The sequence below is a fragment of the Bos grunniens genome, chromosome 25, assembly GCF_055505025.1.
Source record: "Bos grunniens cultivar Pamir isolate PY7600 chromosome 25, Bosgru_T2T1.0, whole genome shotgun sequence".
Lineage (NCBI taxonomy): Eukaryota > Metazoa > Chordata > Mammalia > Artiodactyla > Bovidae > Bos > Bos grunniens.
This window is the reverse complement of record NC_141189.1, coordinates 40,631,661-40,656,300: the sequence shown is the minus strand read 5'-3', so window position 1 is coordinate 40,656,300 and position 24,640 is coordinate 40,631,661. Positions and strand designations below refer to the sequence as shown.

General features: G+C 56.2%; 4 protein-coding genes across 10 annotated transcripts; 3 read left to right on the top strand and 1 right to left on the bottom strand.

Moving 5' to 3' along the window:
• Positions 1-1,115: 1,115 nt before the first annotated feature.
• On the top strand, positions 1,116-4,926 carry PRSS33 (serine protease 33). The gene is made up of 7 exons (XM_086376189.1): positions 1,116-1,151; positions 1,424-1,532; positions 2,309-2,335; positions 2,590-2,752; positions 3,073-3,344; positions 3,735-3,904; positions 4,102-4,926. Exons 2-7 carry the CDS (start codon positions 1,484-1,486, stop codon positions 4,270-4,272), a joined length of 852 nt encoding a protein of 283 aa, XP_086232315.1. The 5' UTR covers positions 1,116-1,151; positions 1,424-1,483; the 3' UTR covers positions 4,273-4,926.
• Positions 4,927-10,744: 5,818 nt separating this feature from the next.
• ELOB (elongin B) lies at positions 10,745-14,769 on the top strand. Its single transcript, XM_086376188.1, has 4 exons — positions 10,745-10,805; positions 10,932-11,066; positions 12,284-12,389; positions 14,612-14,769. Exons 1-4 carry the CDS (start codon positions 10,803-10,805, stop codon positions 14,722-14,724), a joined length of 357 nt encoding a protein of 118 aa, XP_086232314.1. The 5' UTR covers positions 10,745-10,802; the 3' UTR covers positions 14,725-14,769.
• A 226-nt stretch (positions 14,770-14,995) lies between these two features.
• Positions 14,996-18,249, bottom strand: LOC147345608 (serine/arginine repetitive matrix protein 2-like). 7 transcript variants are annotated; one of them, XM_086376181.1, is made up of 6 exons: positions 18,109-18,249; positions 17,773-17,867; positions 17,076-17,360; positions 15,898-16,011; positions 15,652-15,762; positions 14,996-15,560 (listed from the first exon to the last, which is right to left on the bottom strand). In XM_086376181.1, exons 2-6 carry the CDS (start codon positions 17,847-17,849, stop codon positions 15,551-15,553), a joined length of 597 nt encoding a protein of 198 aa, XP_086232307.1. In that variant the 5' UTR covers positions 17,850-17,867; positions 18,109-18,249; the 3' UTR covers positions 14,996-15,550. The 7 variants fall into 7 exon arrangements, with proteins under 7 accessions (XP_086232307.1, XP_086232308.1, XP_086232305.1 ...); XM_086376182.1 differs by having other exon boundaries at positions 15,652-15,759; XM_086376179.1 differs by lacking the exon at positions 18,109-18,249 and having other exon boundaries at positions 15,652-15,759; positions 17,773-17,985.
• On the top strand, positions 18,233-23,753 carry LOC147345607 (uncharacterized). Its single transcript, XM_086376172.1, has one exon. The coding sequence runs from the start codon at positions 19,402-19,404 to the stop codon at positions 20,407-20,409; it is 1,008 nt and encodes a 335-aa protein (XP_086232298.1). The 5' UTR covers positions 18,233-19,401; the 3' UTR covers positions 20,410-23,753.
• The last annotated feature ends 887 nt before the right edge of the window (positions 23,754-24,640 follow it).

Here is a 24,640-nt window from a genome sequence, read left to right as displayed (position 1 = left end):
CAGGGGGCCCAGGTTCGACCCCTGGTCAGGGAACTAGATCCCACATGCCACAACCAAGACCCGGCACAGCCAATAAATAAATAAATAATTTTTTTTTTTAGAAAGAGAGACCAGGGGACTTCCCTGGCAGTACAGTGGTTAGGACTCCATGCATCCACTGCTGGGGGCCTGGGTTCAATCCTTGGTCAGGGGACTAAGATCCTGCATGCCACACAGCACAACCAGAAAAGAAAAAAAGACAGCAGCGCCTCCCCCCACTACCCCTCATGCCCAGGAGACACAAAGAGAAGGCTATGTGATCATTCAGTGACATGGCAGGGCAGCCCCCTACAAGCCAAGAGAAGAGGCTCCCATCTGGCCAGTTCCTTGTTCTTGGACGTCCAGCCTCCAGAATGGAACTTAAGCCCCCAGTCTGTGGGCTCAGACAGTAAAGAATCTACCTGCCATGCAGGAGACCCAGGTTCAATCCCTGGATTGGGAAGATCCCCTGGAGAAGGCAGTGGCAAACCACTCCAGTATTCTTGCCTAGAGCATTCCATGGACAGACTATGGGGTCGCAAAGAGTTGGACATGACTGAGCGACTGACACTGTGGTGTTCTGTCCTGGCAGCCTGAGCTAAGACAGGGACAGAGACCCAGTCCCTGCCTCACGGAGGGGAGACAAACAGGTATGAATCAGATCTCCCCTGTCACACATCACCTCCTTCTGGGACACGGCCAAGGAGGGGGTGTGCTGGACAGGAAGGCCCCCAGGATGGGGAACCAAGTGGATGGCTGCTGGAGTGGGGCACTGACTTGGTAAAAGGAGATTCCGGAGCCTTTCCAGGAGGTGGGAGCAGTCCAGGCCCCCACCCCCACCCCATCCCATGCATCCCACCCCGCTACTCCATCCTTGCCTGGCTGGACTCAGGCTCCCAGCCCCAGTTCCGTGCACCTTGGCCCAAGCCAGGCTTCCTTCGAGAAACCCAGGTGTCCCTTTCTTTCCACGGCAAAAGCACTGTTCAAAGCATCTTTGTTCAAGGCTGGACTGAGGAAGCCGCAGCCCCGCCCTGACCTCCTTAATTACCTCCTGGCCCCCACCCTGCTCCTGGCTTTTTAAGCCCCCAGATCCTCCCCCAGCCCAGTTAGCAGGGAGGACACCAGCTGCAAGGGTGAGAAAAGAATCCAGGGTCTGTGGAGAACAGGGTTGGGGGGCATCTATCAGGGAAATACAAGATGGGGGAGGGGCTGGGCTCCAGGGCTTGAATGGAGACCTAAGGTGCCCAAATCATGCGGCACTTGAGGGGGCAGGGGTGGTCCCTGGGGCCTGGGCATAGGGCATAGAGCGTGGGCCACAGGGCTAGTTCTGGGACCAACCAGGGTCTGAAGGAAGACAAAAGGAGCTCAGGGTGGGGGGGGCTAGATCCTCCTCTTCTCTCGGCAGGCTCCAGCCAGGCTAGTCCTGGGCAGCACCACCCTTACCGGGCCCAGCCCTGAAGACAGAATGAAGTGGGGGGCTTCCTCCCTCCAGGTCCTGCTCCTACTGCTGCTGGGTGAGTGGGGGCGGGGCTGGGGGTGCTGACCACAGGAGCTTTGGCTTCCATCTGCCCAGCCTTCCTGCTTCCTCTAGAGCACTCTAAGGCATCCTACTCTTTTTTCTATTTTTGGCTGCACTGGGTCTTCCTTGCTCCTTCCAGGCTTTCTCTAGCTGCCGCACGTGGGCTTCTCACTGCTGTGGCTTCTCTCCTTGCATGTAGGATCTTCCCCGACCAGGGATTGAACCTGTCTCCCAATCCGCACTGGGAGGCGGATTCTTAACCACTGGATCACCAGGGAAGTTCAGGCATCCCATTCTTGGCTCCAGAGCTTCCCCAGTGACTCAGCGGTAGAGTCTGCCTCAATGCAGGAGCCACAGGAGACGCGGGTTCAATCCCTGGGTGAGGCAGATCCCCTGGAGAAGGAATTCTTGCCTGGAGAATCCCATGAACAGAGACCAGCAGGCTACAGTCCCTGGGGTTGAATAGAGTCGGACACGACTGAAGTGACCTAGCACACCCGCACTACTGGCTCCAAGGGTTCAAGCTGTCTCTGTCACTGACCTTGGGCTCTCCGAATCTGGTTGTGCTCGTCTGTGTAATGGGTCTAAGTCCCGACCTCACAGGGCTCTGGGGAGGGTTTAATCCTGGTAGTCGATTGCACAAAAATCTGGCATCAAGTCAGTGCGACATATACATTCCACCCTCCTTCCTAATCTGTGACCGCCCTCCCCGTCACCCCGTTACCTGACACCAGACCCGTAATCCAGTCCCTTCCCTGCTTCCACCTCCAGGAGCAGCCGGGACCCTGGGATATGTAGGTAAGGAAGCCGCGGAAACCCCCTGTGCCTACCCCTCCCTAACCCCGCCCCCACCCGCCTCCCCGGCCCCACCCCTTCCTAACCCCGCCCCCACCCGACTCCCCCGGCCCCCACCCGTCCATAAACCCGCCCCACCCTACTCCCCGGCCCTACCCAACCCGCCTCCCCGGCCCCACCCGCCTCCCTAACCCCGCCCCCATCCGCCTCCCCGGCCCCCACTGCTCTGCCCACCCCCAGTCCCCTTGTCCTCCCAGCTTGTGGGCAGCCTCGGGTGTCCAGTCGTATCGTGGGCGGCCGGGACGCCAGGGCCGGAGAGTGGCCGTGGCAGGCGAGCATCCAGCACCGCGGGGCGCACGTGTGCGGGGGCTCGCTCATCGCCCCGCAGTGGGTGCTGACGGCGGCACACTGCTTCCCCAGGTCAGCAGGCAGCCGGACCCCACCGGGGACGGTCCCCTCCCCCTAGGGCTCCGCGTCGAGGTTTGCCAGGCCGGGGCGGGTGGAGCAAGACCCAGGGAAGGTCTTGGATCCGGGGCTGTAAGTGGCCACGTTTGTACAGACCCCCGGGCGATTGGGCAGGGCCCAGCCCTTGCTCCAGCGTCCCACACCCACTGGGACCCCGCGCCCAGACTTCGCGCAGGTCTCACCCCGGGCTCTGAGAGAGAGGGCGACGGGGACGAGCGCTCCTGGGCTGGAGGGGAAGCTGCCTTAATATTAGACCTAGCGCCCCCGTCACGCAGGAAGGCGCTGCCCGCTGAGTACCGCGTGCGTCTCGGGGCGCTGCACCTGGGTCCCAGCTCGCCCCCTGCTCTCCTGGCGCCCGTGCGGAGGGTGCTGCTGCCCCCGGACTACTCGGAGGACCGGGCCCACGGGGACCTGGCGCTGCTGCTGCTGCGCCGCCCAACGCCCCTGAGCACCCGAGTTCAGCCCGTCTGCCTGCCGGAGCCTGGAGCCCGCCCACCGCCCGGCACACCCTGCTGGGTCACTGGCTGGGGCAGCCTCCGCCCAGGAGGTGAGGCAGAGGGCAGGGCACGGGGGCACTGGGGGAGGGCCAGGGGCTCTCTCCCCAGCTCGCTCTGACCTCCAGGGACCCAGACATCCTCTCTGTAAGGCCAGGGAGCCCTGGGCTGTCAGGTGAGGCTTTTCCCACCCTCTGCGGGCTCTTCCTGGGTGTCCGATTCTTGCAACCCCATGGACTGTAGCCCACCAGACCGCCTCGGTCCATGGGATTCTCCAAGCAAAAATACTGGAATGGGTTGCCATGCCCTCCTCCAGGGGATCTTCCCAACCCAGGGATCAAACTCACATCTCTTAAGTCTCCTACATTGGCAGGTGGGTTCTTTACCACTAGTGCCACCTGAGAAGTCTCTGCCGCCTCTTAGACCTCCCCCTTCTCCTCCAGTGCCACTCCCAGAGTGGCGACCCTTGCAGGGAGTGAGGGTGCCACTGCTGGACGCTCACACCTGTGACCACCTCTACCACCTGGGCACCGACGTGCCCCGGGCAGAACACATAGTGCTGCCGGGGAGCCTGTGCGCTGGCTATGTCGGGGGCCAGAAGGACGCCTGCCAGGTGCGAGATGCTGCCCGGAATGTCTGGAGCCCACGCCCCTGTGGCCAGCACCCTACCTCCTTAGGACCTGGGACCCAGGATGTACCACCTCCAGGCTCAGTGTGCTGAACCCCGACCCAGAGGCACCCCTGAGGGATGGCAGCCTGGGACCCAGAGTCCCTGGGGGGCTGGGACCTAAGCTCTCCTTTCTCCTGCAGGGTGACTCTGGAGGACCCCTGGTCTGCATGAAGTCTGGGCGCTGGATCCTGGTGGGTGTGGTGAGCTGGGGCAAGGGCTGTGCTCTGCCCAGCCGTCCAGGGGTCTATACCAATGTGGCCACTTACAGCCCCTGGATTCAGGCTCACCTCAACATCCCATGCAGTGACTGACCTGAAGCCAGACTCTGGGGTCCCTCGGCTGCCCGGTCTGTCTGGGGACCGACACATCCCTCACCCTTCTGGACTGAAGGCTCAGAGGCCTGATAAAGCCAAGGAGCCACCCATCCATCAATTTGTCTGTCTGTCCCCAGCATCCTCCGTGGAGCTCACCAAATGCGAGTTGCCAACCCTCCTCCAGGAGCCTCCCGTGTGTCTAGGGGTCTCACATTCCCTCTGTTCCCCTCCTGCTCATATTTACCCTCCTGAACTCCAGCCAGGGCACCCAAAGACAGGCAAGTGATTCAGTGCTGGGTCTGGTCTGCGTGCCCCTCTTTTCCGGAAGGAGTCAGAGAGATACAAATGGGACCAGAACCCAACACCAAGGAGATGATTGTCCATTGCTAGCTTTGAAGATGGAGGGGCCACGTGGTGAGGAGCTGAGGGCGGCCCCTGGCCGACAGCCAGTAGGGAAAGGGCACCTCGGTGCGACAGCTGCAAGGGACTAAATCTGGCCAATAACCTGAACAAGCTTGGAAGCCAACAACTCCTCCCGCAGCCTGCAGACCAGAGCCCTGACAGTCTATGCCCTTGGTTTCAGCCTGGTGAGACCCTAAACAGGAACCCGGTTGAGCCCACCCACAGAGTTGTGATGTAATAAATTAGTGTTTAAGCTGCTGTGTTTGTAGTCATCTGCCGTAGCAGTAGAAAACTCGTATTTTGCCCCACTGTAGTGAAGGTGCCCCAGGAGGCAGGTGGCGGCCACCAGACCTGCCCTTCCCATGCATTCAGGAGTCTGGGGCACTTGGCATCATCCCCTCTACCAAGAGGGGCCCCCAGGTAGGCGTGGCCGTAGCTTCTGCTGTCCTTAGCTTTTTCTGCCACTCCCCCATTCCGTGCCCTGTGTGGGTCTGGGGCTTCCCAGCCCAGGACCTCCCTTCCCCGCCTGCACCTGGAGACCGGCCTATGCCCTTTCAGCTCCCTGACCACCCTCACGTTCTGGCACCTGGTATCCTCGCCCCTCTCTGCCATCTCACCCCCAGGCCAAGGGTCATCCGTCTGTATAGACAGAGCTCAGTTTCTACAGCAACAGAAGGAACAAGAACCTGAACGAAACCTAGAAACTCCAACCTTCGGAAGTGACAGGAGCAAGGGGGGCAGGGGGGCAAGGAAGGCTATCCCTGAAGGGGCAGCCTGGCTGGATGGGGCCAAGTGCGGCTGCCCCACGCAGGCCTGAGCCGTGGCTCCCTCCCTTTTCTTTCTTTTTTTTTCTGCCACTCCATGTGTCTTATGGGATCTTAGTTCCCCAACCAGGGATTGAACCCATGCCCTCTGCGGTGAAAGTACTGAGTCCCTACCAGTGGACCGCCAGGGAACTCCCCCTCCTTTTTTTTCGTTTTCTCCCAGGGGAAAAAGTGACTGCAGCATGTGGTCGCTGCTGGGCCAGACCTGGCTGGGAGAGAGGGTGGGTCTGTGAACAGCGAGGGAGCTCCAGGCTGCCGCCTCCCCTCCAGGCTGCCCATTGGGGGCAGAGGCTGGCTGTAGCAGGCCAGGTGAAAGGCTGTGAGCACAACGCAGTGGGGTCCTAGTAGCCCTGGCTGGGCAATGCTGGCTGTCCTCCCATCCTGCCCTCAGCCTGGGGCCCGCCAAGAGAATATCCTCAAGACGCCTCCCAAGGCATTGAAACCAGAACAAGCCAGGGACTGAGAGCCAGGATGCCTCAGTCTTGGGCCTGCCATGATCAAAGTAATGGGTCCCCATTCAGAGCTCAGTGTTTCTTATATATATATGTAATTTATTTCTGTGTAATTTATATATTTTATTTATTTATTTAAATTTTGGCTGTGGTGGGCGTTCATTGCTGTATAGTCTTTCTCTGGTTGGGGTACTTGAGCTTCCCCTTACGGTGGCTTCTCTTGTTGCAGAGACGGGCTCTAGGGCACGGTTGTGGCTCTCGGGATCTAGAGAGGACAAGGGCTCAGGAGTTGTAGTGCAGGCTACACTGCTTCTCTGTGCCCCACAGGCTCAGTGGCACAGCACCCTGTGCCGCTGCATCCCGCCCATCAGCAAGGTCAGTGAGGCCGAGGGGGTGTGTGACAGGTGGACCGGGCCCAGCATCCGTCTCACGCTGCACCCCGTCCCCACAGGCCTCAGAAAGCCAGCCTGACCTACCAGGAGGGGCTTTCAGAGTAGTCCTGAGAACCACCCTTGCCGGGGACAGGATGCTGGGCTCCTGTCCATGCAGGTATTTTTTAGCCGTTCACCTGCTCCGGTTGGTAGCGCTGCGGCCAGATGGCCCAGCCTCTCCGAGAAGTACTGATGCACCTGTTTCCCCATCTGTGATCTGACCTGGTAACATCTGCCCCGTTATGGCTGTTGGGAGAGTCAAAATGACTCAGTTCTGCCCAGCAAGCACGCAGGTTGTGCCAGGCATTGGTGGGCTCTCAACTGATCTCTGAACACTCGGAAGGTGTTCCCATTTCATGAATGGAGAAACAGGCCCCGAGAGACTAGGTTATGTGCCCCACGACCCACAGCAGGCAAGAGGTGAAGGCAGATTTGAATCTGGGCCGTCAACTCAAATTCCACAGTGAGTTATGTCACTTCCCTTATAGAAAATAGTTGTAAAATGCTGCCAATGAAAGACACACTAGTAGCTAGCAGTGATTGACAATTACTATTTATTTATTTTTAATATGTGTTTTGTTTATTTGGCTGTGCTGGGTCTTAGCTGGGTCTTTGGCTGATGTGGGATCTAGTTCCCTAACCAGGGAATCAAACCCAGTGCGTGCGTGCTGAGTCACTTCAGTCGTGTCCAACTCTTTGTGACCCCATGGACTGTAGTCTGCCAGGCTCCTCTGTCCTTGGGATTTTCCAGGCAAGAATACTGGAGTGGGTTGCCATGCCCTCCTCCAGGGAATCTTCCCGACCCAGGTATAAATCTCTTATATCCCCTGCATTGGCAGGTGGTTCTTTACCACTGAGCCACCTGGGAAGCCCCCAGCTCCCTGCATTGGGAGCACACAATCTTAGACACTGGACCATCAGGGAAATCCCTGACAATTGCTATTTATTAATAACATTTTAAGAAATTTAAATACAGCAAAGGAGAAGGTCCACCAGCCGAGATCCTACATGCTTAGTTTAGAAGCCCGGGAGAGTTTCCATGGTGAGCTTTGAGTGGTTGAAGCAACAGGGCAGAAAGGACCGGGGAGGACTTCCTGTGCAGGGAAGCAAGAGCAGCTGGCCAGCTGCCTCACCTGCCATCTGTAGGAGGGTCTGCACCCAGCTAAAGAGCTGGGGGCTGGGGGTTGAGCCTCTACACCTCCTTCAAGCCTCTCCTGACCCCATTCTCCCTGCAGGAGGCGTCACTGTACTCATTGACACGAGGACGGAAGTTACCTCCTGCAACCAACCACCCAGCATAGGGTACACAGAGATCCCATGTGAGGGGAAGGGCTGCCTTGAGGCCTAGAGAGGGAGGAGACCCAGGAAGGAAAGGGGCTTCAGAGGACTCCTGAGGAGCCAGAAGTCAGAAGTCAAAAATTATAACTATGGCTATAGCTTAGGGAACATCTATATTTATTGAGTGCTAACTCTTGGTGATATTACCCAAAAGCTGGGTTTGCTTCTTGGTGGGTATCGAGCAAAAAGATACTTACAACCAAGAAGTAAGGATTTATATTATTTGCGGCAAGTGAGGAGAACACTTTGGGTATCTCTTCCAAAGCAGTGTCTCCCTGGACAGCAGCATTGGGGGAGTTTTAAGCTAAGGGTACATGCACATTCACAAAGGGGGTTGCATTGAGGCCAGGCTTAGATCACAAAATTAGATCACATTTTGGCCCAGGCCAAAAATGGCTTCTCTTCTGTCAATAAAACCACACCAGTTTCTCTTTCTCCAGGGACACCCCCCACCCCATCTGCTTACAGTAATGCTCCACAAACTACAAACAGCTATTCTGCCACTTCAGAGAGGTGGACACTGGGCTTGGTGAGGTTAACTGCCCAAGGCTGCACACTCAGTGCCAGAGCAAGGATTTGAATCTCAGCGGGTCTGAGCCTAGAGCCTGCTTGGCTAGCCAGCAACCTGATTCAGGGCCAAAGCAGCAGCATCTTCATGTTCCACCCACTCTAAAGAATTATCCATTTGTGGCCTCAGTAACTGCTGAGCTGTTCAGCATCCAGGATCATCACTGGCTCATTTCTCATTGGGTGGCACAGCATGCCTCTCTGGCACATGCCAGCAGCGACCCAGATGAGATTCTCTTTCTCCCTGAGAGAGGTTGCGAGAAAAGCCTCCTTGCCTTGCTCTAGCGTAACTGCCATTTGGGACACAGGAAAGTGTCCAAGGAGGAAGCCCTAGGCTGTTAGTAGGGATGAGGGGTGGCCAGACAGGGAAACCAAGTCCACATGCCCTTCCGGATCCAGAGTAGACCTGGGCAGAAGAGTAGGTAGGTGCCCAGGGCACCCTCTGCCTGGGAAGACTGAACACCAACTTTGGCCATGCATGGTGCTTCTAACAAGTTAGGCTGTTCAATGGCCTAATTAGTTATCGAATGGAAGTCCTACTGCTTGCCACTCACAAAATCAATTACATACTCACAAATGTTGGTGGCAAAAGAAAAGTACTTTTAATCAGAATGCTGGCAATCTGGGGAGATGGTGGACTCAAACTCCCCCAAAAACTTTTAAAGGGAAGAAATCTCAGTTAGTCCTTGAGATCTGGAGTCAGAATTGTCATGAAACTGTTTACCTCAGATTGGAACTTGAACCCATGTGCTGGGGCTCCAAATGAGCGAAAACGTTGCTTGGGACTTGAACTCACAAGATTGGGACTTGAACCCAGCCAAAACCAACAGTCTTCCAACTGAGATCACAGACCTGGTTTCAAGACCTAATGAACCTCGTATCAGAAAGAATTCAGTGAGACACAAAGTGGTAGCTAAGAAATGTATTTATTCAGAAAGAAACAACACTCCATAGCGAGCAGGGCATCGCAGAGGGTGAGTGTTGTGGTCTTGATATACGGTGTAGTTACCTTTTATGGGTTGGGTAATTTCATATGCTAATGTGTTAGTGTTAGTTGCGTCTGACTCTGCGACCCCATGGACCGTAGCCTGCCAGGCTAGTCTGTCCATGGGATTCTCCAGCAAGAATACTGGAGTGGGTTGACATTTCCTACTCCAGGGACAGGCTAATGAGTGGGAGGATTATTCCAACTATTTTGGGGAGGGGGTGGAGATTTCCAGGAGTTGAGCCACTGCCCACTTTTTGGTCTTTGAGGGTCAACCTTTGAGGTCTTTGTGGGTCAAAGTGTCATGGTGGCTCACATTAGCTTGCGCCTGTGTTACAATTAGTTTATACTGAGAAGCAAGGTCTAGTCAACTTGACTTGTCTGCCATCTTGGACCCATTTGGTTCTAATCAGTTTATGTTACGCCCTCTGGTTATGTCATTCTTTCAAAGCTTGTGCCCTGCCTGCTTCCCTCCTGTTTCACCCACGTAGTTAACTTCTTGTGCTCTTCCTCTAGAGGCTATCTTGTTCATAGTTTGTTCAGATTACTGAATTAGAGACTAGAGAAGCAATCCAGTCACCTGCTGAAGTCTTCATTTCTCCTTTTTTGATCTGCAGAAATAACTAATATGGCAAGATATTGTGCGATTAAAATTTCGTAAGGTGTGCTTAGCCCAGGGATGGGTAAAGCATGGTTTCAAGGAAGGGATGTGTGTGCTGGTTCAAAACTTGTTTACAATTTAGCTTTGCTAAAGTGACAAGAAAAGGAGCTTCCTGCTGAGGGCAGTTTCCTGCAAAGAGCTGCTTTCACACTGCCTCACACCAACAACAGCATCCAAAGGTCCTTATAGGACCCGCTAAACTGGTTTAAATAATCCTAAAGCCCCGCAAAACTGGTTTAAATAATCCTCACAACCTAGGCTAGGGCGGGGAAACAGTACAGTTTTCTGATACGGTGGCCGAAAGATCCAGAATTTAACACCTCCTCAAAATGGCTTACCAGGGAGTCCCATAATCATGAGTCAGACTACCAGGTCTGACTGTGATGAATACAGGTCTATGGCGGCCCAGGTCTCTCTGTGTTGTGACTGTCTTGGCGCCGCGATGACCAAGACATATCATTCATACACTCTCCTTGGCGCGTGAGGCACCCTACACTTGGGAAGTTCAGCCCTGTATTCCCTGCAAGAAGGATGGACCTGCGCCCAGGCATCCGCCTCACTGCATCAACACGGGGACCTCGCCTTTGCCACAACCAAGATGGCTCCACCGCCCAGAGTCCCTCCCGCGCTCGGTCCCCGCCCGACTCCGACCTCCTCCATCACTCCGCCAACCGGCCCCGCCCGCGCCACGGCGCCAAGATGGCGGCCAGACACTCGGTCGGAGCGCCCCCTTGGCGGATTACTTAAAATGGCGGCACGGGGCGGGGCCGTCGGGCGCGGGGTACGCTGGGGCCGGCGCGCGGGCTGCCGGGAACGGGGCGGAGCGCGGCCGCGTCGGCGCGTCGAGGGGGAGAGGCAGCCGCCGCGATGGTGAGCGGGCGCGGGGGGAGGGGCGCCGGGCCGGGGCCCGGGTCGGGGCCGGGGCCGGGGCCGCGGGGCCGCGCGGGGGAGGGGTGGGGGCCCGGCTCCGCGCTCACGCCGGCCTGCCGCCCCCAGGACGTGTTCCTCATGATCCGGCGCCACAAGACCACCATTTTCACGGACGCCAAGGAGTCGAGCACCGTGTTCGAGCTGAAGCGCATCGTCGAGGGTATCCTCAAGCGGCCGCCGGATGAGCAGCGGCTGTACAAGGTGCGGTCCCGTAGGTTCCGGGCGCTTGGGGGCTGCAGGCGCCCGTGGGCGCACGGCGGCAGCGTCGTTGATGTAAACATCGGCGACCGGCCGCCGCGGGCCGGAACTCCCCAGCGTGGGGCCGTTGCTCGAACTCGGGGAGGTGAAGCCCCGATAGCGCTCGCTGCACTGGGGTTCTCGATCAGGAGGGCGTGAGCGGCTCGCGCCAAACCCTGTGCTGAGCGCCGAGGGCCGGCGTCTCATCTCATTCCTACAGCGGTCCCCCTGCGACGTTCTGGCTCTTGACTTCCTAGCTCGGCCGTGAAGAAAACTGAGGCTCGGAGGTGGCCTCTTGACCAACCCAAGGTCGTTAGCAGTCAGGATTCCAGCCGCGATGCTCTTATATCACTCGCCCCTCGGCCCAGACACTCCTTAATGTAAAGAAACGTAAAGAAACGGAGGGTGTTGAGATGAGTCAGGTCCCACCACTTCTTCCCTCAACAACTGTTTATTACTCCTCAGCTTACTGGTGATGTTCTAAAAGCCCCGCGCCCTACCCCCTTTCCCCTTACAAACCAATCGCAGTTATTCAGCAAGGATGGCTTGGGGTTTGGCGTTTCGGGGCAGTCCAGAGTGTCGGTCCCTCTTTCAGGTCTGGCAGCAAGAGGTCGCTCACCTAAGTGCATTGATCTGCTGCTGCCTGGAAACTGATCTTTTGCTCCACTCCCTTAGTCTGTAAAGGCTTTTTTCCCTTATCTACTAGGATTTCTGTGATAAAGACCCTTCCTGCTGCTTGAGTTCGTTGCACTGTGTAGCCTTTGCTCATTGAAGCCTCTTGGCTGCCCTATGAGTTGGGAATTCCAATAACTTCTATTTTACAGATAAGAAAACTTCACATCAAAAAGAGGAACCTGTTAGTCCAAGATGGTAGAGCTGGGGTGCAACCAGCTCTACCTGTGGCCAGATTGGTTCACTGGCACTTGGAATTGCATTCACCTTAGAGTTAGTGGGTGGGGTGGGGAGCGGGGGAGATTCCAGAGCCCTATCCTGGGAGATTCTGATATGGAAAGTCTTGGGTGTAGCCCTGGAAACTTACATACTCTGGGGTGGTTCTGGGCCCTACTTGGGGCTGTCTCTCTTCCCTCTTCTGACTTTGAATGTAGGTATTGACCAGAGAAGTCTTTGTGACTTGCCTCTTCTGGGGCCTCTCCTGAGACCCTGCCTTCCTCTCTCCTCAGGACGACCAGCTTCTGGATGACGGCAAGACGTTGGGCGAGTGTGGCTTCACCAGCCAGACAGCACGGCCTCAGGCCCCCGCCACTGTGGGGCTAGCCTTCAGGGCAGGTGAGAGGGGCAGTGACAGTGTGGAAATGGCCAGTGAAAGGGGTGTTCAGGGAGCCTGCAGCTGTTCCTCCAAGCCTCTTAAACCCTGTCCCCCCTCATCAGATACAAGCAATAGATAGTGTGCTTGCTTCTCCACTACAAGCAGTGTGAAGCATGTGAGATGCTTGTAGAAACTGAAGCCCATTTCTTGGAAGATTCAAAGATCCTTAGTCACAGTACTGGCTTACATTTACAGAGGACTAAGGGCCTGGCCCTGCAGTCTGCATTTTATTTCCATTGTCCGATCCAGTCCTCTGGCCAGCCCTGAGGGGTAAGCACTGCCATTCCCATTTGGGAGCTTTGGATGCCCAGGCTTGCTGGCAGTCACGTGGGGACCCCCCAGTCCAGATGCAGGCTGCTGGGACCTTGTTTGAGCTGGGTGCCATGCCACCTGCTGTCTCCATGGTGCATCTCTGTACTGGGCAGACTTTTATCAGGATCATTTTAAGGATGAGTGAGCTGAGCCTGCAGAGGTTAGATTGGATCCTGCCCTTTCTTGCCCTCAGAGCCAGTACGTTCCTCAACCACGTGCCACCCTGACCAAAGCTTAGATACCTGAGTGGTGGGGGTTGTTTATGTTGCTCCAGTGTATCTCTTTTCTCAAGATTTAAATTTTATCCTTTGTTTCAGAAAATTTAAACAGAAGTTATAGGGTCTTTTCACAGCTGTAGACCCAGGAGCTGGTGAATCTGGATGAAGTTACAAGTTTATTTTTGTAGCTTGTAAGAAATCTTAGCGAGGGCTCAGGAGGGAGCATATAGCCTCAGTTAACTTTAGCCTCACAAATATCCTGTTCTGAGGACAAAGCAAGTGAAGCTGTAGCAGCTGTGTCCTTGGACAGCTACATCATGCCCGGTGCCTTCCAGACTGGGGTGGTCTCCAAAAAGGAGTATGATGCCGGGACCAGCCTCACAGCGAGGGGGTGAGCCCCCGTGCACCCAGGCCCCACAAGTGCTCAGGAAAAGGCAGTTCTAGGGGCCTTTATGTGGGTTCCCTTGAGTCTCAGTAATGGGCAGGCAGATGCAGTGCTCTTTAAAGGTGTTCTCTGAGGCAGGTAGTACGTGTGTTCTTCCTAAGCTAGGCCAGGCTGCAAGCATCTGCATGCATCCAAGAGAAGGTATCTGTTCCTCTGACTTGAACAAAGGCACTCTATGGACCGGCAGCACCTCAGCCATCTTGCAGGTGGACACGCTCACAGTGCAGTAAGGTGGTTGGTTTTCCCCATGACCCCCAGTTGTGGCATACGTTGTGACTGCGCCTTGGGTGGCAGCACCTCAGGTATGGAATAGCCGTTTTGATGAGGGCTGTGGTGTGGACTGAAGACAGGCTGATTCTACTCACAAAAGTGCATTTCTTGGGTTGGGGGTGGGGTGGGGCAGGTTGTCTCCCTGTGTAGAGAGACACGTCTCCGTACCCCACCAAAGTGGCTGCTTAGATAGGGAGGTGTGGCAAGTGTCAGGTGTTATATGGCAACTTTCAGACCGTTTCCAAAGAATGGGGAGAGGTGATAAGACTCAGATTTGTGTCTTGGAAGATGAATTGGTTATTAAGCTGGGCCAGGTGTCTTTAGCACTGTTGACATTGGGGCTGGATGATTCTGGGGGAGGTTGTCTTCCGCATTGCAGGATGTTTAGCATCTCCAGCTCCTAGTAGGTCATCTCTCCACTAGAGGCCAGTTTCAGCCGATTAGCCAGGGAGCCTAATTGGTTGAGAGGTTTTTCATGCAGAAGAAAAAATGCAGTTCATTTGCTCTGTGCTGAGGTCACAGCAAGAACAAGACAGGGAAAGCTTCCTGGGACCCGCTGTTCCTAGTAGAGCAGTGGTCACGAGAAACAGGGCATTCCCAATCGGTGGTTGTGTGTCCTGGGCGTTGGGAACACAGAGGGACTATATAGGGTGCCTGGGGAAGGTTTCTCTGAAGAGGGAAGAGGTGGTATCTGAATGCCCTTGGGTGCCTGGAGGCAGCAGCCATTCTAAGTGGCAGAGGGCAAAGCAAGAAAAAGTTTGATGTGGGAACATGTGGAGCAATATAATGTCATGATGCGAAGTGTGAAGGGAATGGGGGAGATTGTAGGCGGGTGCAGATCAGCCCGGAGGCTTACTCAGGGAGACAGAGTAAGGAAGAGGGTCCCCGCAGCGGAGGCCACCTCAACTCCAGCGAGGACCCCTTTTCTCTCCCTCAGATGAGGCATTCGAGGCCCTGCGCATCGAGCCTTTCTCTAGCCCACCTGAGCTGCCGGACGTGATGAAGCCACAGGACTCAGGAAGCAGCGCCAACGAACAGGCTGTGCAGTGAGAGGCCTCCCCCAACTGTTCCCTCAATAAAAGATTTCGGTGTCCACCTGGTTGCTGCTTCTTTCTGCACACCCTCTCCTGACTCAGGCATGCCCCTCCCTGGTGTGTGGCCCACCCTCAGCCTCTAGCCCAGCCTTCTCAGCCTGGGGACAAAAAGGTATCCCGCTTTGTTTCTTCAGGGCAGCCCCACTTTGGGGGCAGGGGACACAGCCAGAAAGCAAAGGCAGCTCCTCTCCTAGCCCTCCCACCCCCAATAAAGTTTGTAGACCCAATTCCTGCATTTCTCATTTTTATTTGACAGAAAAAGTTGCTCTTGCTGTACAGATTTTAAAAAACCAAAATGCCTTTAAGAAACGTGAAGAAAAGTTGGGGGGAGGGGCCACAACCTCACTGGGAGGCCAGGAGGAGCCAACTGATTTCAACTCCCCTTCCTTCTGGGTGTAACTCACACAGGTCCACAAGTTCCAAACCATCATCCCCCCCCAGGAACTCGGGGTTCAAGGGGGGCAGTGCCTCCGAAGTCCTTTCTGAGTCAAAACCTGGGAGTCCCAAACCATATCCTCCCCTCCCACAAATCCCATTCTCATTCCCAACCCACCCCAAACCCCCCAAAACATGTGAACCAGGAAAAACTCACAGAGATTAACATTTCACAGAACAAAGAAAAAAAGGAGGGAGGGAAATAAGGGAGCCCTCCCCAACGGGATGCTGCCAGGGTTGGGGGGGAAGGCAGACAAGGACCCCTTCCCCCAGCTCTGTTGGGAAAAAAGAAGGGCATGCCCCGCAGCTCCAGAACTTGGGGCAGGATGGAATTCCCCTGAAAGAATTCACGGAGACCTGAAACAGAGGAGAATCATCAATGCAAAGGCCCAAGCAGCCCCGCGGCGATCAGCAGTGTGCCCAGCCCTGGAGTGTGACAAGGACTCACCTTGAGGAGCGGTGCCGCACAGGGCGGGGGCTGGGCGTCTCCTTTCTGCGCTTGTGACCTGGGGAGCGGCTGTCCCCACGCTGGCTTCTCCGGGAACCCCGCTCACTGCTGCTGCAATGGAGAAGCGTCATGAGACCACACACAGCACATCACCAACACCTGGTACCCTGGAGCCTTAAAGCTTCACTCTGCAGAAATCAGCTGCTAGACTGGGCTATTGGCAGGAGAGCACAGTGGCAACTGTACCTCTGCTGGTCCCGCGGCGAGGGCTGGGGTGAGGGGCGGCGGCGCTCAGCGGGCGAATAGCTGAGGGACCGGGAATCCCGGAGGGAGTCTATTGGCTTCCGGGGGCTGCGGGACCTGGGGATCAGAGCAGGTCGCCATAGTGCCACACTCTTCTAAACCCAGCAGCCAACACTCAGGACCACCCCCATCCCACCCCAGGTCCTGACCGCCAAACCTCATACCACACAGGGCCAACCTCAGACCCACCTTCATCCGCTCACTCACCCATCCGCCCGCACACCATCCACCGAGTCCCCCAACAGGCGGGGCACAGGGTGCAGCGGGGGACGCAAAGATAAAGACAGTCCCTGCCCTTGGAGGGGCTCAGTCTGATGGTGAAGGGAGGCCAAGGGAGGCTCGCTGGGCCCCATGTGTGGGAAGCAGCCCCACAGTTGTACACAGGATGTACACGGGGTCTGGGGACCCAGGGGAGGGAAGACAAGGGCAGGGCAGGGAAGGGGCAGGGCAGTCTTCTCGAAGGTGCTGTTTGAGCGGAGTCTTGCAGAACGAGTTCACCAGGCAGACAAGGGAATTCCAGGCAGGAGGAACAGCATGTCCAAAGGCATGGGGTTCTCCTTAGACTGCAAGGCGCTGTTGAGTGTGGCTGGAGCACAGGGCATGTGTGGGGGCGGGCAGGAGAGGAGAACACAGGGCAGGCAAGGCCAGTTGGTGAAGAGCCTCACACGCCATTCCCGCAGAGGTGGGGCTTTATCCTGCAGGCCACAGGGCGTCCCGGAAGGATTTGTGGAGTGAAGGGAGTAACCAGATGTGCGGTTTTAGAAAGATCCCTCTGGCTACATGTGGAAGAGAATGGCGTGGAGGCAGGGAGACAGGGAAGAGGCTGTGGACAGAGTCGGGAGAAGATGACGGTGGCCAGACCAGAGCCCTGGTAACAGTAACAGGCTGACTTAAAAGCTAGAATCCCTGGGACCTGGGACCAGGCTGTATGTCACGGGCAGGGAGAGGAAGGAACCTAGGACTCCCCAGTTCTGGCTCACGCACCCGCTTGGATGGCGCAGCCCTCCGCCAGCACAGGGCACAAGAGGAGCAGGCAGGGAGAGGAGAGCCCAACTCCTCCTGTACGAGCAGACACACCCAGGGTCACACCCCACCCTTGTGTCCAGCAAGGCAGCACTCACCTCCGCTCGCCAGGGGGTGGCTTCTTGGGGCTTGCAGGTTTGGGCAAGGCCTGAGGGCCAGGCTTAGCAGGGGAGGGAGAGGAAGAAGTAGAGGAGGAAGAAGAGGATGAGGAAGAGGAGGAGGAGGAGGAAGAAGAGGAGGAGGAAGAGGAGGAGGATGATGAAGAGGAGGAGGAGGAGCTGGAACTGGAGCTGCTAGAACGCCTCTTCCGCTTGGCTGGGGCTGGCTCCTGAGGACGGCCCTCTCGAACAGCCTCCTTGGGGGCTGGGGCAGGGCTGGGGACCCTGTGGGAGAAGAGGGTGTCACGTGGAGACGAGCTGCCCCAGCCCCAACCCTACCTTCCTTGGCCTGGAGGAACGGCAGTGGGGGAGGGGTGCTGAGGAAGGCCCTGGGAGCTCTCTGAACTGAGAGCTGAGCCGGGAGCCTGTGAGCGCATTCTCTGGAGAGCGTGGCCCCAGCCGACCCAACAACTGCTAACACAAGCAACAGGCTGGGGCCCGCAGCAAAAGGGATCAAGGTTAAACCTCAAGAATATCCCTGAAGGAGGAATAAGGCCCCTGGGCTCAGGTGTGGAAGCCGAGCTGGGTGGTCTCCGTCCTCGGAGAGGAGAGCCGCAGCTTGGGGAGGCCACTGTGTGTGCGGGTTGGCTGGGGGAGGGGCCGTCCTGCCTGGAGGCAGGGAGAGGGATAGGATGACCTCTGAAGATCCTTCCAGCCCAGGGAGTTCCTCTTGAGGTCTAACTGCCATCCCTCCTGCTGTAAAATTAAGTCCATTTCCTCTAGTTCTGTCCTCTGTAGAGACGGAAAACTTATCATTATCCTCTAGAGAATTAACCTTCGGAGACTTTTACCTGTCCCATCCCTCCCCCCTTTAACCCCCACCCCAGCATTCTCTTCTACCCCCATCTTAAGGGTCAGGGTCCCATACCTCCTCTCAAAGAGCAAAGAACCTCTGGATAGGGCTTCTCCCTCCCCACTCCCACCAACCATCCCCGAAGCCTTCCCCGTACAAGAGTTCTACAAGTCCCCTCACCTCTTCAGTGCTACCTCAGGTTGCGCAGGAAGGCTAGAGCCCTCCGAGTCACTAGAGCTGGAGCCAGAGGAGGAGGACGAGGACGACGACGACGACGAGGAGGAGGAAGAGGAGCTGGAGGACGAGGAGGACGAGGAACTCCGCCGCTCCTTGGCTGGCTGCAGGGCAGCCAGTGTGGAAGGCTGCTGGGCCCCCGCACAGGCGGGTGGTTCCCCACCCTCTGGGTGGGACACCCCGGGGACAGGGCCAGAGAGCATGCCATTGTGGTCACCAGCAGAGGACGTGGTCTTTGCCACCGTCCCAGAGGAAAGGGACTGCGACCCTGCTACAGGGGTGGTCTGGGCAAGCAAAGATCGAGATTGGTCAGAAAAAGCAGATGGCACAGGGGACCTAGGCCGATCTTGAGCTGGAGGAAGAGCAGACTGTGAAGGAGCCTGGACCATTCTAGAAGCAGGAGATGGAGCCCTCTCAGAGGTCACTCTAGACTGGCTTGGGGCAGATGGCGGGGTTCTGGAGCCTGGGCCCCCTGGTGGGGTTCTGGACCTGGCTCGGTCAAGGAGTGGTGGTGAGGTTCTCCCACTAACACGCTCATAGGCAGAGAGGGGCACCCTGGGGCTGGTGAGGTTTGCACCAGACAAGGCTGGAGCCATTCTAGCACTAGTGAGGTTTGCAGGGGCCAAGGCTGGAGGGGTTCTTGAGCTGGCGATATTCACAGGTGCTGTGGCATGTGCAGACCTAGGACCCACCAGGTTTGCAGGGGCTGGAGCCTGGGGTGCTCTGGAGCTGGACGGATAGTTTGCAGCAGTTGGAGCTGTGCCAGAACCCGTGAGACTCAGAGCTGCCAAAGCAGCAGGGGTTCTGGCTCCTGCTAGATTCACAGCTGGGGCTGTGGGAGTACGAGGGTCAGCGAGGTTCACAGCCGAAGGTGCCACCGCTGTTCTGGGGCTGGCCAAGTTCATGGCTGCTGCTGCAGCTGGTGTTCTGGAGTCAGCCAAGTTGACTGCTGAGGGGAGGGCAGGTGTCCTGGCGCTGGCCAGGTTCATGGCTGCTGCAGAGGCTGCAGGGATCCTGCTGGCAAGACTGGCTGCAGGGGCCGTTCGGAGACTCATGAGAGGCACTGGAGCTGGAACCTGGGACATTCTCGCAGCAAGGCCAGCGGCAGACATGGACGGAGGCGGCCGAGCAGTGCCAAGGCTGATGGCCGTCAGGGCAAGTGCAATTCTTGACTGAGCATGGTTTTCAGGTACAGATGCTCTCGGATGATCAGGAATTCGGGGACCTGGACCATCCATCATGGAACCGCCAGCTTGCTGCAGGACAGACATGGGTGTTCTGGAGCTGCCGAGGGGCTCAAGCACTCCGGGTGACCTACAGCGGTCAAGAGGAGTTGGTGACATGCTAGGACGGCTGAAGCAGCCCATTCTGGAGCTATTGAGAGCTACAGGAGGTGTCCGAGAACCAGAATGGTTTCTTGTTGCTGGAGGAGTAGCAGAACGTGATCGATCGGAACTGCTTCCAGAGGCAGAACGCCTGCGGATGGCCGGAGGAGATCTTGTTAAGGACCGTTTGCCCCGAGTTGTTCGTGGAGTACGGGATCGGGAACGGCGGCGAATAGCAAGTGGCGAGCGACTCCGAGAGCGCTTTCGTGGCAGCAATGGGGTTCGAGACCTGGAGCGGCGCCGAATAGCTGGAGGAGTTCGGGACCTCGATCGGCGGCGTGTCACTGGAGAGGTTCGCGAGCGAGACCTCCTTCGAGTTACTGGAGAAGTGCGAGATCGTGATCTCCTTCGGGTGACTGGGGATGTTCTGGATCTCGATCTTCTGCGAGCGATAGGGGAGGTTCGGCTTCGAGATCGCCTTCTGGTTACTGGTGGAGTCCTAGATCTGGACCTTCTTCGAGTCACTGGTGGCGTTCTAGAACGGGAACGCCGGCGGGTCGGTGTTCTCGACCTTGAACGTCGGCGGGTTACTGGTGGTGTTCTGGACCTAGATCGCCTTCGACTCACGGGCGAAGCTCTTGATCGGGATCTTCGTCTAGTCACTGATGTCCGGGACCTGGATCGTCTCCGACTGACTGGTGAGGTTCGAGACCTGGACCTCCTTCGGCTAACCAGGGGTGTTCTGGACCTGGATCGCCGGTGGGTAGCTGGAGAAGCCCGAGACCTGGAGCGTTTCCACGGTGCTGGTGATGTGCGTGAGCGGGAACGCTTCCGACTGGTTGGGGGTGTCCGAGAGCGACCTCTGCGACGTCGAGAGGAGGTTCTGGAACTCTCCTGCCGAGCAGGAGATCTTGAATGGTAACCAGAGCCTCCCCTCCGACGGCGAGTAACCCGAGACCTCGACCGGCTCCTCTGTCTTCTCCGAGAGGTTGACTGAGAAGATCCAGACCTATCCCGACGTCGAGTGGCCCTGGTTTTCTCCCTCCTCGAGCGGGAACGGGACCTCTGGAGCCCACGAGGCTTTGGTGAAGGAGAACGGCCTCTCCTTGAAGTTGTCTTAGTGCGTGGAGAGGATGCTGAACGCCGCCGGCGTGAGGATCTCGACTTTTCAGCCGGCTCTGGGGAAGACACTGAGGGACTTCTTCGGCGTCTTGGGGGAGTTCTAGAGCGGGTCTCTGGTGAGGATGACGCAGAACGGCTCCTACGGGAGAGCCGGGCCTTCCTAGTCAGCTCAGGAGATGACCGGGAGCTGCGACGCCGCGGCGGAGTACGAGACTTAGTCTTGGGCTCTGGTGATGACCGAGAGCTTCTTCTAGCAGTTCTGGATTTGGGAGGGTGTTCTGGAGAGGACTCGGAACTGCTGCTTCCTTCAGGAGAAGGGCCTCTGCCTTTGCTTGATGAACCTGATCTGCTTCGTCTTGGAAGGACTCGAGGGGCAGGAGCCTTGGGTTCAGGAGAGGAATCAGAACCACTTTGTGCCCTGGGTGCTGCTCTTGGCTTCTCTTTAACCTCAGGGGATGAGCCAGACCTGCTACGCCGAGGAGAAGGCCGGGATTTGCTGTCCACCTCCGGAGAGGATCCAGAGTGACTCCTCTGCCTGAGTGGCATTCGTATCTTAGCTTTAGAATCTGGAGAAGAGTCTGACTCACTTCTCTCCTGAGGGGATGCACTGGGTTTCCCATCGAGTTCCTGAGAAGATCCAGACCGACGTCTCTGCCCAAGAGGTGTCCTAGCCACAGTCTTCTGTTCAACTGATGACTCTGACCCACTTCTCTCTCTCTGAGGGGTAAGACACTTATTGTTGAGCTCCGGGGAAGATGGAGAACGACTCCTTGGCCTAGGAGTCTGAGGCAAAGCTTTTGGTTCTGGAGAGGAATCACATTCACTTCTCCCCCTGGATGGTGTTCTAGGTATATCTTTCATTCCGGGAGACGACCCAGATAGGCTGTGCCTGGAAGGAGTCCCAGATCCATCTCTAAGTCCTGGGGAAGACCCAGACCTGCTTCTCCTTGAGGGAGTTCTGGGTAAGCCATCTTTCAGTTCAGGAGAAGATGCAGAACTACTTCTTTCCCTTGAAGGTGTTCTGGGTATAGCATCAAGTACTGGTGAAGACACACTCTGGTTTGAAGACATTCCTGCTTTTTCTACCACATCTGGGGATAACTCAGAGCTGCTGTGTCTGGAGGACCTTGTTGATTGTTCTTTCACATCTAGAGATGGATCTGTCTCTAGCTGATTAGGAAAAGGTCCATTCAAATCTTTACCCTCAGGAGAAAATCCAGTATTCATTTCTGCAACAGGGCCTCCTGAGTTTCTAAATTCTAAAGGTGATCCAAAGCTATTCTCCCTGGGAGGAGAGTTTGACAGTTCTTTATGTTCTGGAGAAAAGGGTGGCCCGCTCCAAGCTGAGGCCATTGCAGGGACTTCTTCCGAAGAAGCCTGCAACTGGCTTTGGTCAAGAGTCAAAGGTACAGCAGGCCTTTCTATTTCTGGAGATGATTCAACATTACTTCCAGCAGTTTCTTTACGTTCTGGAGACAAATGCGGCAGAACTTGGTTTGATGATTCTTCAGATTTCTCTACTACCTCCATTAATTCTTCATCTTGGCTTGGCTTAGCTAATGCAGAACTTTGGTCTTTTGTATCTGGAGATAACCTAACACCACCACCTCTTTCCCTTGATGGAGTTCTAGGGGTATCTCTGAGTATTGGTGAGGACTCAGGCCTATTCTGCACTGGAGGAGGACTCAATTTGTCTCTTAGTCTTGGAGGTGATGCACTAACATCCTCCTGCAGGAGTAAGCCAGTTTTTTCTTTTGATTCAGAAGGCTCTAATCTGCTCTGCCCCAGAAAAGATTTAGAGTCTATGGCAGGATATGAGAAAGAGTCAGACTGGGACCTGCTCTGTTCTGGAGATATTTCGGATTTCAGTCTAGGACTTGCTGACAATTCACCTCTTGTTGGAGATCTGGGTGCCAGCTCAGCGACTGGAGATGAGGACCTAGAGCAGCTGCCCTTAGGAGGTGTTTGAGATTTGCTCTGCAGATATGGAGACTCAGAATGACTTGGTCTCATTTCTGGGCTTGAAGTACCAGATCTGGAGTCTGGTGAAGTTGGAGATTGTCCTTTCTGTTGCAGAAATGAGGGTGGTGTGCTAGACTTGACTCCTGGACAGAGGGAGAAGGATTCAGAGCAACTCTGTGCTAGTGAATCTTTAGACTTCTCTTGGGAACATGGGGACTTTGATCCAAGATTATGCCCTGGTGGAGTTTGGGGCTTTGCTTTGGGGCACGGCGAAGTAGACCCTGAGTGACTTTGTCTTGGTGGTGTTCCAGGTTTCACTTTGGTATCTGGAGAGGAAGATCTAGAATGGCTGTGTCTTTGCAACAACCTAGATTCTGTCTTAGAGCATGGAGACACTGATCTGCTTTGCCTTGGAGGTGTTTTAGATGTCATCCTACTAGGACTTGGAGAAGAGAAGCCAGAATGGCTTTGGACTGGTGATGTTACTGCCTTCACTTTGGGTTGTGGAGATGACGACCCAGATCGGCTCCGTCTTGGAGGTGTGCCAGATTTCACCCTAGAAGGAGAAGACCCAGAGCAGCTATGTCTCGAAGGGGTCCTAGACTTCACCTCAGGGTCAGGTGATGATTCCGAACGGCTCCCTCTCTGTGGCGTTGCAGACTCTTCATTTATCTGGGGACTTGTTACGGACCCTTGCCTTGGTGGCGTTCCAGACTTCATTTTAGGTTGAGGAGATGAACTGGAATGACTTTGCCTTGATGGTGTTTTAGATTTCTGATTACCAGGCGGAGAAGAACCAGAGCGACTTCGTCTCAGTGGCGTTCTGGATTTAGCTTTGCGTTGGGATGATCCAGAGCGACTGCGCCTTGGTGGTGTCTGAGACTTTTGTTTAGGGCACGGAGAGGACTCTGAAAGGCTTCGCCTCACAGACAAACGGGATTTTGCTTTGGACCTTGGTGAAGAGAGAGACCTGCTCCGCCTAGAAGAAAGCCGCGATTTCTTCATTTCTGGACTTGAGTTGGACCTGCTCCTTCTCTGTGATGTGCGGGATTTGTTCTTCCGCTCTGATGATGAGCCAGACCTGCCCCTTCTTTGTGGTGTTCTAGAGTGAGATCGTCCCCGTCTAACTAGGCTTCTACTACGGGATCTTCCCCGTCTTGCTGGTGTCCTAGACTGTGATCTCCCTCTCCTGTTTGGGGTTCTAGAGCGTGACCGGCCACTTCGTCTAGCTGGCGTTCTAGAGCGTGACCGGCCACTTCGTCTTGCTGGTGTTCTAGAGCGTGAGCGCCCACGCCTGGCTGGGGTTCTGGAACGTGACCTGCCACTTCTCCTGGCTGGTGATCTACTACGAGACCTCCGTCGTACAGGTGATCGGGTTCTAGATCTGCGCCTAGTAGGTGTTCTAGACCGAGACCTGCCTCTCCGGGCGGGTGTTCTAGATCGTGACCTCCGCCTGGCGGGTGTTCTAGATCGTGACCTCCGCCTGGCAGGTGTTCTAGACCGAGACCTGCCTCTCCGGGCAGGTGTTCTGGAACGAGATCTGCCCCTAGTTGCAGGGGATCTAGAGTGTGACCTGCCTCGTCTTGCTGATCTAGACCTGCCTCTTCTCTGTGCATTTCTGCTCCTGGACCAGCCTGGCCGCTGAGGAGACCTAGAGCGGCCACGTCGCTGGGGGCTTCTAGATCGTCCCCACCTCTGTGCAGAACGTGATCTACGCCACTGAGGTGACCGGGACCGAGAATGCCCTCTCTTGGTAGGGGTTCGAGACCGAGACCGCCCCCTCTTATTGGTGGTAGGACTACGGGACCTCCCCACCCTACGGGAAGGAGTATGAGAATGTGACTTAGCCCGTTTTGCTCGGCCATGAGAGCGACTCTTGGATGCAGGAGAAGAACTCTCTCGGCGGGACCCAGGAGCTGGTGCCGGTTTAGGGCTTTCAGGGGAAGAGCTGGCATGCCGAGAAACTTTGGTAGGTTGAGGGGATGGTGGGCAGCTCTCTGAAGAAGATTGGGGAGGTTTCTCAGGAGACTTAGGTGGTGAATGACCCTGGGCTGGAGAAGCCTCAGAAG